The 13,519-nt window shown below is 43.1% G+C and overlaps 1 protein-coding gene across 1 annotated transcript; it reads left to right on the top strand.

The window, feature by feature from the left end:
* The first annotated feature begins 6,936 nt into the window (after positions 1-6,936).
* Positions 6,937-9,611, top strand: pyyb (peptide YYb). Its single transcript, XM_061095087.1, has 4 exons — positions 6,937-6,957; positions 7,206-7,393; positions 8,870-8,950; positions 9,587-9,611. The coding sequence occupies exons 2-4, from the start codon at positions 7,206-7,208 to the stop codon at positions 9,609-9,611; spliced, it is 294 nt and encodes a 97-aa protein (XP_060951070.1). The 5' UTR covers positions 6,937-6,957.
* Positions 9,612-13,519: the final 3,908 nt, after the last annotated feature.

Below are 13,519 nucleotides of genomic sequence, written 5' to 3' on the forward strand. Positions count from 1 at the left end.
CGGCCAAAAAGCAAGAAAACAAACCGTTTTCAGATTTTCCTCAAGTTCCCTTCATCAGGAAACACAATCTGGGGTCAGATCCCTGTAAAGATGCACAGCAGCACATGGGAGATGCTTTCATTAGGTATTGACGACCAGCCAGTTAAAAAACATGTAGCTCATTTGCTGTAAATGCGATTAAGAATTGATTCTTGTGGGCATTGATGCGAGGCGTGTCCTTGAGCGTGGAGCCGATTCTTCATCTAGAGATCGCCAGAAACAAGAGGCAGAGAAAGTAATAAAGGCATGGTTATTGTAGTTGGCGTCCATTGGGATGAGATCCTGAGTCACGCCTCCAGAGACATGAAATCTCCACAGCTTGCAGGATTGTCCAGTTCACTATGACGCATGCATGCATTGATTGATGAATCATCTTGTATTGTAGTGTCATGCTAAAGGTTTACATCTGGTTCCAAGAATGTGGAGGAGAGGTGAGTAAGAAACTGACTCCATCTCTCCATTACAGAGGGCGGTGGGTGATTTTAATGCATGAGAATCACACTGACTTCCCAGCCCTGTTGGGACTTTGAGAACAGGCTGTGCATGGAGAGTCATCAACCTTTCCTCTCACACGCCTCGTGATCCATCCGAGTTACCTGAAGCTGCCGCGGCCGGCTCGTTCATAAACACATCAGTCGCTGGGATATTGCCATAATTGGCCGGCTCTGCTTTTTCCCAAAAAGACGGATGGGGTGAGAGATGCTGCTGCTCCGGGCAGAGGAGCTTCAGTCCGCTCGGGGGGGGCAGAGACTCTCATGAGGCGTCAAGGGTTTGGAGAACAAATGAGCAAATGAGAGGCCATGAGTTGAGTGATGTGTGATTAGAACTGACACGACTGCTGTTTTGTTTGTGCAAGTGTAGCCAAGACAATTATTGTATTTATTTATTTTATCGACCTACTTAGTCCACAAATGTCTGTCTCTCTGTGGAACACGTATCTCGAGAACCGTTCATCTTATCGGCTTCACCCTTTGTGTGTTTATTCTTAATGGCCCGTGGAAGAGCAGTGTCGAATTTGGTGCGATTGGTGCTACATTCAATATGAATAAAAACGTACAAACAGGTGCTTTGTAGCGGTCAGTGGGGACAGATGCCTTCAGTCTGTGGACCGAGTTGAACCCGTCTTCTTTTATGTCCTCTGGCGAACAACAGAAGTGGTCGGCAACTGGGTCAAACATCGGGTCAAAATGGCTGCCAGATCATTTTGTATTTGATAGTGTGACCCAGATATTCACAGGCGCTCATGCAACAACATTCACCGAATCATGTCCTCTTCAGCAATTTGTCTACAAAGTACAACCACATTGTGGCAGCAATGCTTTATATCAAGCTTAAATGTTGAGCTATTATTTAGAAAAATGGGAACTGTGTGAAATGTGAAACACCAGTTCAGTAAATCATTCCAACCCATGTATGAATCACACGTAAGCAGATAACAAATTAAGTTGTGTTTCACTCCATGACAAAATCTTCAGTGCAGATAAACCAGGAAGGAGGAACATAAAAAAACAGCCCAATCCAAACAGCCACTTTTAAAACGAGCTCTGCAGTAGTTGTTATTATTATGCAACATCTTTGTACAATAGATTTTACAGAAGTTATTACCTGGAACTTATAGGGCTGCATTGTCAATGTGGAACATTTGGTCGGGTCCTGTACCCCTACGTCCACTTATAGGGGGACCCCTCCTCATAAGGTCTCCCCGGTTCATCCACCTCTCTGTTGTTACAATCCATGGGAGAGGGGCTCAACTTGTGTAAAGATTGACCTGAGGATTTTTTTTTTTGCTCCGTTTGTCTGTATAAACTGAGATCACCTCAGACACATCTTCAAATAAATCCCAATGCAGACATCACTGGACTCCGGTAAAAGTTAAAAATAAAAAGTCTTAGTTATGTGTCGGGATTCTGACACTTTGTGGCCCCTTTTAGAGCCAATTATGCCTGTGAGTCATTGGCCTGTGGTGGTGGGCCGCCATCAACCCCTCATTGTGTCCCCTGAGCTGTGCAAACAGACTTGGCTGCACTGAAAAGCACTCTGTTCATATTAGTGGCTCCCCTACTCTGGAGATAAGGCTTAATAAAAACTCATACTCATTTCCCCCTTTCTGTCTGCGATGACAGGAAGGAGTCCGAGCCTCTCCTGGGAGATTGCTCTTACACCAGAATGAACTTCTGTGCAAACGTGTGTCTGTGTGTAATCTTCTTTTCATATTTGGACTCGGCAGCGTGTGTGATGCAAATGGAAAACGGAGGTGGTTTTACTATCAAAGGTGGAGGCAGAGGTTCAGGAGAAAAGCTTTTAGGGCCCCAGGTAGATGCGTTCTGTAAGTAAACCTCCGCCTTCCTGATTTGTTCAACTTATCGCTCTCAGATAAAATATTGCAAATTGTACGTGTCTTTCCTAACAAAGTCGCAGACATTGCTAGTTGGAAAAGTTGTTAAAAAAGAAAAAAAAGAAGCCTTGGCCTCCTGCAGCTCCTATTACGTTTGCCTTGATGACAACTCAAACCCTTTCCCGCTCTGCAGGAGCCTGTACGCCTCTTGTGGAGCATTAGCCGGGGTTTATTGGGCCGTGAACTGTCTGCTCTTCCCCTTATCTCAGGGGCTGTTACTTTCTCAGTGTTTACCTGCAAACACTGGAGCACGTTAATGAGTTTGTCTTGGGGATGTTGTTGTCTCTTGCCATTGACTTTTATGGCCTGTCGAGTGAAGGCAGACAGGTTGAATACTGGGGTAGAACAAACTGAACGTTCAGGACGGCTTTAAACTCGTCGGTTTTGTTATTTTGTTTTTCACCATCGCTCGGCACGGTGTAAAAACCGCTGCGCACTAATTGTCCCTCAATATCACTTTGAATTATGGTTCAACGATTGCCGAGAAATGGAAAGTGCAATCTAGGTGTAATACCACAATCCACTCGCAGCCTTTATGGCGAGGTCATATCCACTTTAACTGCGTGTTTATTGTCAGCTCTTCTGCGGCCGTCAGCTGGGATTTATGTCCAAATCAAGTTTTTGACAAGGGTTTAGGGGCAGACAAAAGAAAACCCCACGGTTTTTATGACTCTATAAACAGCACATGAGAGAGAGGGGGGGGGGGTGGCATCCTCAGGGAGCTCAGCAGGACGACATGCACATGTTATGTTGTACATGGCAACATGATGGTTCCTTTGATTCGTACATGAGCCTGTTAAATATAATTATTAAGTCTTCCTTTGTGTTTCTCTTGTTGGACAAGTTTCCTCTGCTTTCTAGATAATAATCAATTCTCTGGAGTATAAGTCTTTGATGTGTCCCTGCAGCCCAGTGGCTGGAGATGCATTCACCACACAGAGTGCTGGAATTACTACATCCTCTGATTCTCTTTGTCTCTGTCATGTGTCTTCCTCTCATGTCACTAAAAGCTAAAATGCCCAAAAATTAAATTAAACATTTAAATTAATAAATATAAGCATCAGTGTTACTTTGACTTTCCTGATGTTTCTGCTGTCAGTCACCTCAGCTTTAAATATGTTTAAACAGAGAAGAAACTAGACTCTGGTGTTACATTGCTCTCAGTGCAACTACACAAACATTGACTTACAGCTGTTGGGACGAGGACAACAACAACAAAGTCAAAGAATGGTACAAAAATATTTAAACTATTGAGGTGGATGTTCTGGACTGTTCTGTTCAATAGCATGTGAAACGAAGTTAGGAGAAAACACAATATTTTGGAAAGACTTATGACCAAGGCCATAAGTAGTGCAATGAAATAAATAATAAATACTGTAACTGCATGGACAGGGGATGGACATGTAAATTATATGATTTTGAAAATTCACCAGTTCTTTGCTGCAGTTTTATTAGCTGCAAGATAAATCTGCTCGTAGATTAATAGGGCCTCAACCTCACATATATGCAGGGTGTGACGCAAACAGTCAATGATTTCCCTACGTGCCCAATTAAAAAAGCCTTTTTATTAGGACTACAATCCCACACAGACACAGACACACACACACAAACACGATGGATACTATGACAATAGTATCTCAAAAGTTATTCAACCATGTCTGGCTTCCTTAAATAAGCACATGTCACACCCAGATTTGTTCATATCAGAACAGGAAATAATTTACTACTTGTAGACGACTCAATTTCCAAACTAAGACAAACTGTTGTTAATGGCAGGGTTCTCCACTATAGTGGCTGAAGGAACTGGAGGAACTGTGATACATTTGGTCTGTAACTCTCTAAAATCGACCATCACGCCAGATCACACAATGCTTTGATGAAAAATAAGAAACCAAACATTTGCAGGATGAACATTTTTCACTTGATCAATTCAAAAACAACCAAACTAACCTAGAACTCCTCAGGATGATGTGGAAAAAACTAATTGTACTTGACCCTATTCAAAAAATGTAATATCAAAGAATAGACTCTTTACAGTTTTGCAGACAGCACAAATACATCTGCACGTCTCCGTCCTGTGTGAGGACAGACATCAGTCCCCTGGACGTGCACACACAGTCACAAAGAGACGAATTGACGGATAAGGGACGACTTCATGTGCCGTGAACTGAACAACAGACCGTGAAGATCCAAGATAATCAGGAGCCGTGGCACCAGTCATAAACGTGGGCGCTCACATGCGCCCCAGCACTTGAGACCTGAAAGGTATTTGTGGACACAGTGTCTGTTTCGTGCGAGCGTCAACGTGCCCAGGCTCTTCCTCTGAGCCCCGGCAGGGACATGAGATTTGAAGAGGCATCATGTGAGGGGTTAATAAAAGTGAAATTTGATCCACCTCAGTGAATCACTCGATTCAATCATAAGAGAATTACTGAAATGACTATCCCTGACGCTGCTGCTGCTGCTGCTATTTCAGATCCCACATGAGTGAGTGTGATCTGCGACCTCTACCTCCAGGCCCTATGGCTGCTTTCATCTTCATCATCATCATCATCATCTGAATAATGCATGCAGGAGCGATGAGCACAAAGGAGGCTAAAGTTGTCCCGGATAATGATCTTGTCTGAACAAGTATTTCCCCTTGTGTCTTCTGTGTATCTACCAGGGGGTTAATGTGTTTGTTCATTACCCACCCATGTGCAATTTACACCCGAGTCAATAAAACTACTGGAGGAGTCTGATTACATCCCGGAGAAATTGAAAACTAATTCATTAAGGAAAAGAAAAGAAAATCTTGGCCAGTGTTCATCCTCCTTTGTATAAAACGCCCCGTGGTCAGTTTTCTATTAAATATAATGGAGCTATCTTGTTATTCATTCTGTATTCGTACCACATATTCTTCCCTCTGTGTATTTGTCTCTGTTATACTCATGAATAACTTGAATTGAATTTTGTTCTTTTGTTATATTTTTGGTTTTCATAAAAGCCATCACTGGTTTCTAAAACCATTTTTAACATTCACTTTGTGATTTTATTTTGTTATGTTGTGTGAAATACATTAAACTGAACTACATATGAATTGGTAGACGTGTTGTCTGGGAATCCCTGAGCTCATTGTCCTCACACGCTGGATAATGTTGGACACTGACAATCTGTCTCTCTCTTACTCACCATTGTTACTCAAAATCAAATTGGTCTTGATCATGTGAGCGTTACCTTAGTCACTGGTGTGTTTTCATAGACAGAATTCATCTCCTCTCTTATTAACTGGAAGTAAAGAAGGCATAATATTCTTTTTATAGACATTTTGCGATTTGTTGTTTCCAAAGTTCTGGCTTTTACTTTCACAGCACCTGATGGATGGAATAATTCACAGGCTGATTTTCAGTTTAAAGCTCTGGTAAAATCTCTTGAACTGGGGTTGTTTGTGTTCAAGTTATTAATCTGTTACTGTCGAAACTGTGTTGCTGCTTCTTGGCTGGGTTCAAACCCTGTTAAATAAAAATCAAACAGCAGCTGCATCTCAAGCACAGTCCAGACTTTGACGTCTTGTATAACTGCTGAAGAAAACTCACTATAAGCAGAAACCCTGCTTGACTCAGTGGATCGCGTATAACAAAAATACAGAAATCATGAGGAATGAAGAAGTGGAGAGCGACTCCAGCTTCGGACTGTGATAGCTGCAGTAATGTGTTTTCAGGTCACTCAGCCCATCTCTCTCCAATTGCTGATGCATGATGGTTTCTGTGCTGGCTTACTATTTCAAGTGTGAAGGGTCAGTGTGTGTGTGTGTGTGTGTGTGTGTGTGTGTGTGTGTGTGTGTGTTTGTGTGTGTGTGTGTGTGTGTGTGTGTGTGTGTGTGTGTGTGTGTGTGTGTGTGTGTGTGTGTGTGTGTGTGTGTGTGTGTGTGTGTTGTGCTTTCCGAGCTCTAGTCTGAGCCACGGTTCAGCTCAATAAGCCTGTTTACTGGAAGACATAACTTTAATGCCGATAAGTGCAGGTTGGATTTCCAAGTGTAGACATGAAGCTTACTGGTCTGAGACTCTAACACTTGGACTGTGGCTGTGCCCTGGAGCTGTTGGTGGTGCTGAAAGGGGAGGGAACCCTTTTCTCATCTGTGTGTTCCTGGTACCATCATGTGGAGCAAATGACACGTTTACAACTCATTCAATTTCATCTTAAAATCAGCAGCAGTCTACAATAAAAGGCTATTAGTACACATTTAAAACCTGATATTTAAGTACTTGGAGAAAATATCCCTTTAATCTTATTTTATTGTGAAAAATGAAGCTTCACTAAGCCAGAGAGTGAAGTTCAGCTGTCAACTGGTCGTCCAGCTTCTCTCACAGATAAGTGACCCATTGATCGATGGGGCTGGAGGAAACAACGAGGGGTGCGGTCACGTGTTTCTCAGTGCGCATCAGGTATCCATCCCACACAGTATATAACCGCGAGACCCGAGAGGAGAGCGACACCACAGGGAACCAGCGAAGTGAACCGCACCGAGAGACAACTGTCAAAAAGTGAGTCTGCGCACTTTGATTTTACTTTGCTGTGTGTTGACTTTTTTCCCGGATCATCTGTAGATTTGATTCGATGAACTTCACGTCGGCTAATGTATTTTTAGAATCTTTGGAACACTTTTACGCACGGAGGTATTTGCGTAAAATGGAACAGAATCCTCACATAAATTTGTCTGTAGTTAAAGTTTATTCAAGGTTTTTTCTTTCAAAGTGAAATCGTGTCCTGGTGCTTCTCTCTCTCTCCTCAGATGGCCAACATGTTGAGATCGTGGATGATGCTCGCAGTGCTCGTCCTGTGCCTGCTGGTGTGTTTGAGCAGCTTGGCGGACGCTTACCCTCCCAAACCGGAGAGTCCGGTGGGCAACGCCTCACCCGCGGAGTGGGCCAAGTACCACGCGGCTGTCAGGCATTACGTTAACCTCATCACCAGACAGAGGTGAGTCAGACTCAACTAACTGCGTCTCAGATTTCTCCACGTCTCCTGTGAGCTAGAGGTTACAGTGTCTGGGTTCAGAGTTGATTTGATTTTAGAGCCACAGCAGCTTTCTGAGCATCATTAACTCTAATCCACCTGAAAAACAACAGCAACAAACTTACTGAGAGACTAATAGGTGATGGAGAAGGTGTTGTGCTTTTTGAATTGGAGACTTTCCATCATATTGGGTCAGAGAGGGTCTGCAGCCCTTCATGTGACAATGAAGTTGGCAATGATGATGTGAATTCAATTTTAAAAGTCAATAATGAGCACTCTAGGGTCATTGCCCTGAAGTTATAACCCATTTCTGTTGTCGTGTTCCTCTGATGTGTAAATAAAGTTCAGACCGGAGAGAAGTAAGATCCTGTAAAAAAGGAAATCATCATTTCCTTTTCTTTGTCCGAAGCTGAATTAAGACTGAATCATATTCAGTAGGTTTTCAGAATCTTGTGACCTTTGACATGTAGCTAAGAGTTTTTTAAATTAATATTGTAAACTTGTAATTAAATCTCAAAGGTTACTTTCTTATCTGTCGTGCCTTAAATACTGCGTCAGTTTTACAGATTTGACAAGGTGTATGAAAAAGCGAGAATCCAATAAGGACAGAGCAATAAATAATAATTGTCATCGATAGCAATTCACTAAAAGTCCAATATATTGATATTTTGCTTATTGCGCTGCACTGTGAGGAGTTACAACACAAAATTGATTTACCTCCGACATTTAGGATGTTTTGCTGCTTTCTCTGATAATGAAGAGTTAATAATATGATAGTTATTGTGATAATAATCAATATTGACTAATATGGAAGTTTTATCTTTAGATAATTTATAAATAATGATAAATGATCGCTCTATATCCATACATGATCCCTTCTGTGTGGCCCCTGGGGTCTGTTGACTTCTGTTGGAGAAACTAACGAAGCTGAGCACAGTCTCATCACCATTAACCCTCCGGCTCTGTAATTAAAGAGGCTTGATTTGCCATTAGACTGCGTGCCACACGGTGCAGCCCCCCCCCCGCCGTTCACACACAGGAAGGTTAACTCAGGGACCAGGCATTGATTTTTGCATTGGAGTAGCAGGAGCTTGTTTTGTTGTTTGCCTCGCTGGACACTGGGCAGTGAACTCGAAAAGTCTCCTTCTCTGTCAGATAATTGCCAGGTTGACTTTTTGGATTGTGCTGCGGAGAGGCAGTGGTGGTAAAGAGAGAAAACTCCACAGGGTGCATGCAGCCAAGTGGCCTTCTTCACAGCTGGAGGAGTCTCAAAAAAGAAAATAGTCCAGTGGTTGAATTTCATAGGCAGGTGGGGTCAGGCCAGAGCAGCCGGTGAAATGCTGACTGAGTGGCTGCTCAGGGCACAGGGGGGGGTTTCATGGGAGAGAGTCTCCAATTAGTGTTGCCATAAGGTCATTGCATGCTGGTGTTTTTTTGCAGGTATGGGAAGAGGTCAACCCCCGAGCAGGCGATGGCGTGGCTGCTGTTCGGAGGCGATTCAAGCCAAGACACAGATCCTCGGTGAGAGAAGCCGATCTGAGTAAATCTCTGGTTAATCACCATGGATCATACTTCATGCTGAAATGAAAGAAAATCTGTTAAAGCTAGAAATGCCAGTGAAATAAAAATTCACAGGATGAAACATAAAAATTCAGATTTAATGTGGGTAATTATATATTTAAATATGTATATATATATATATATATAAAGAAATTAAGAAAATACATACGTATACATCATATTGGCAACTGAATCAATGGCAAATATCCAGTATTCAGGAAAAAAAAACATTAGGGAAAGAATCTAATCAGCCACGCCGTGTTCTACATTATGATTTTAAATGTGACAGTCATCAATTTGTCATTATTGACTAAAGAGGAAGATGCAATTTAATGAGACCTACATAAAATCAACCAACACTTCATCTACCATTAGCAAACAGTTTGAATTTAGGATTATAAATGTACCATAAAAACACTTAACACAATGAATCAGCCTCCTCCACAATTTAAACGTACTTGTGGCATATAGGGCTGTATGTGTATATTGGTCTAAAGGTGTAGGTAGAGTGTTGGTTGGCGTCTCCTCTCACTGTGGCTGTACAGCAGATCGTTGGCCATGTAACCACGCAGCGTGACAACGTCTCCTCTCTTGCAGCTCGGACTACGGCGACCAGTGGTGAAAGACCCCAACGGTTCGATTCCTCACTGACCAGACAGAGACAACAACACAGGGACTCAAGAGACAAACGTGCACTGGACTCTGCGACTTCAAAATTACCTACCGTGCATACCAGTCTCCCTCCCTCCCTGCATATACGTCTATATGTCTGCTGGCCAAAAATGTAAATAATTTGTATTAAAATCAATGACTTTACATAAAGCCTGAATGGAATAAAAGTATTAAACACACACACACGTGCTTTCTTGTCCTTTAATCTGCCTTCACGGTGGATCATGATCTTGCTGGCTGCTGACCATGAGACTATGATTGCAGCAGGACTGCTTGACATATAGTATTGAAGTTATCCTTCAAAATGTTGACCCTCATCAATGCTGCTAAAACCTTTATACTGATGATGTTTTCCTACACTTGACATCTATTGCACTTCTGTCCCTCCTGGGAGAGGGATCCCTCACATGTTCTCTCTGAGGTTTCTACGTATTTTTACCCTGTTAAAAGGGTTTTTAGTAGTTTTTCCTAACTCTTGCTGAGGGTTAAGGACAGAGGGTGTTAAAGCCCTATGAGACAAATTGTGATTTGTGAATATGGGCTATACAAATAAAATTTGAATTTGCTTGCGCTTGCTCTTGCTGCCGCTGGGTGTCGCTACAGCCCCAGGAAGTGTCCGTGTGCACCTGCACGTTGGCTGGACCGCTGCTGCTGTGTGGGCTGCACACTACTGAAGACAGGAGACGGACTCGAACTTCTCACCGCGGCGGACGTGTCCCTCCCGTCCCCCGGCCGTCGTCTGCAGGCAGCAGCGGATCACACAACTAGCTGAGAACCAATGGAGCCCGTCTAGGTTAAAGTGTGTGTGACAGCAGTGTGTGTGTGCGTGTGTGTGTGCGTGTGTGTGTGTGTGGGAGTGACACGAGCATCGAACACCACCTCTGGAGGAGCCTCGTCACTCGGACACAGCAGAACAGGTGAGGAGCCTCCACCTTCATCTCTCATGTCCCCGACGTGTCTTCACTGAGGTCCGCACTCATCAGGTGGACACACTCAGGTTTTCCGTGTCCCCTGAGGGAGACTCACACACGACGGTTCAGCCCACTTCACTCCACCTCCATCTTTTACTGAGGTAACCGAGGAGAGCAGCGGAACCTGGGTTTGTGTGTTTGTGTGGGTTTATGTGTGTGTGTGTGTGTGTGTGTGTGTTTGATGAAATTACCTCAGGCTGTTTCCACCTGTACTGAGGCCTCAGGTGAGACTCAGCCAACGTGTGTGTGTGTGTGTGTGTGTGTGTTGTGTGTTGTGTGTTGTGTGTGTGTGTGTGTGTGTGTGTGTGTGGAGAATAAACATGTCATCAGAGAATAGTGTTGGTCAAGGATGGACGTCTGTTCACTGCGCATGCGCACTCTGTCTGAGAACACGCACATGTGGACCGACACCACGACAGAGGGAGATGTAGGGAGGATGGAAATGAATAAGATAGTGGATGTGTACAGTTGACAACATAATAATACAAATAGTATATGTGTGTGTGTATATGTATCTATTTGTACATATGTGTGCTTGCTTGTATGTATCTTTGTGTGTTTATATGCTTGTATGTGTGTATATGTATATGGTCGTGTGTGTTTATGTATCTACGTGTGTATGCTTGTGTATGTCTTTCTAATTGTTAAGACAAATGTAAAAGACAATTAAATATCTGATTGTATTTCTATCCAGAAAGCTCTAAACCACACTTGTTCCCTTCTGACCTTTTTATATTGAAGTTGTTTAAATAGTTGAAGCTGCACTCACTCACTGAAACAATGCTGAGCTGCTGCTGCTCAGGTCTGGCTGTGTGTTAGGAGGTAGAGCGGGTCGGCCACTAACCAGAGGAATGGTGGCTCGATGCCAGGCTCTTCCAGTTCCACTGCATTCTGTGTCTTTGGGAAAGAGCTGCGCTGACGGCCCATGAGTGAGTGTGATGGAAAAGGTGCTGCGTATACAAGCACTGTGTGAATGTGACTGTAAAGTGCTTTGAGTGGCCGATTAGACTGCAACAGCTCTAAATAAATAAATACGGTGCGTTTACAATCTGTGCTCAGATGTCTGTGATGATTTTCTGTCTTCTGTTTCGTCAGACTGTGAGGCCGTTTTTCTACAGTGGAGAAAGGATTTAAACGACCTCTGCCAGGGAGAGAGAAGCTATTGTATTTTTTAGTGATAGTAGATATGCACTGTGTTTATGGAGGGAGGCTCTACACATAAATTACATTTATAACTTACAACATTAGACCTTAGAGATTTAATGTGTACTTGGTCGGGGATTTATGTCAGTGAAATAAAAACTTTGTTCGAGGCTTGTGCCCTTGACAAAAGTGCAGCAGCAAATAATAATAATGTTTCCTAAACTTTGTCACGGACTGTTCTAGACAAAGTGTGTTTAGGTCTGCAGAGCATCTGTTTTACTAAGGACCTTTATGATATTGTTATTTTGTTGCCATCATATGAAATTAAACCTCTTCTTACTATATTTCTTACTATTTCCCCTAAAGATGTAGAATGTATAGTTGGAACAAAATGAAAATCCCTCAGCTGGATTTGAACCCCTCTCCGATAGGTCTCATTTCCAAAAAAGGCTTTTTCATTGGGATTAAAGAGACTAAACCTTTGTATCAGTTTCAGTTTGGGCGGTTGGAGGTTTACCATAAATTTCCCTGCTTCAGAGAGTTTTGGGGATTGGCTGCGAGATCAGAAGGTCCGGTTAAACCTCAACAGAAACATGTTCAACGCACATAGGCGACGGTTTCAGAACTCTGCTGGAAGTCAGACTCGTTCGACTCTTCACTCCAGACTCCCACAGGATGATTTGAATACATCTTGTATGAAAGATGAAATGAGGAAGACTCCTTTACGCTTGAGCTGTCCTCGTGTGAACCCCGATCCTGGTCAGGACATCCTGGTGTCATCCTTCATAAGAACGCCTCCAGTGGTGCTTGACCGTGACGCTGCCCCAGTTTTACTGCTTTGACGGACTTGGGTGATTCATTACTGCATCAAGCAGGAATTGTAATCAACTGTAGCTGGCAGAGATGAAGGCTGTAGAAGTCCAACCCGTCAACGCTCGATTCTACCGGGAGATAAATCGGCAGCGGCTCATGTAGCCTCGGCATCTTTTCTCCACCAATCTCTGTGGTGTCATTCATACAAATGATCGGCTCATTTACTCTCACACCTGCCACCTCACCCTCATGGGCACAGACCTCCATACACAGAGCCGTTCAAGTGACGACTGCATAATGTCATTTTCATTCCTCTGTTCACATACATAGGGAACCCAGATATTTTCTGCCTACACCGCAACGCGACTCTAGGCATCAGCATTTAACGTTTTGAGCATGTAACCATGCCAACATAAGCATTTAGCTCAAAGCACCACTTTTCTACTTAACAGAACTGATAGCATGGCTGTAAAATCTTGCTGTGTCGGAAATCATTCACCACCCACTACTGACTTTTATATTTTGTGGCGCTGTCCGAATGTTTAGTGAGACTTTTTATACCCTCTATAGTGGACTTGTTGTATCCCACAATGCACCAACAGGTTTTCACACCTATCATATTTGGTCCGGACCTTCAGACTTCGCAGTTCAGCCCAAACCAAAATAACAGCAGGGAAAGGTGTCTCAGACCAAGGTGCAGATTCACGGACAAAAAAAACAAAGAAGTGGTCTCGGCCCAGATCATACTGATCAATGGTTCAGTTTGTTTGCAATGTGAATTTTTTTTAGGGATATTTAAGACTGTCAGACCAATTGCAAGAAGTTGAGACAGCATTAAACAATAGAAGAATTTAAAGCAGCCGAAGCGGCTCGCAGGAATGCTTTTCATCTTAACCTCAAAGGACGTTCATTTTACTAATACCATAATGAT

This window comes from Limanda limanda, chromosome 21 (assembly GCF_963576545.1).
Source record: "Limanda limanda chromosome 21, fLimLim1.1, whole genome shotgun sequence".
In the NCBI taxonomy this organism is placed as follows: Eukaryota; Metazoa; Chordata; class Actinopteri; order Pleuronectiformes; family Pleuronectidae; genus Limanda; species Limanda limanda.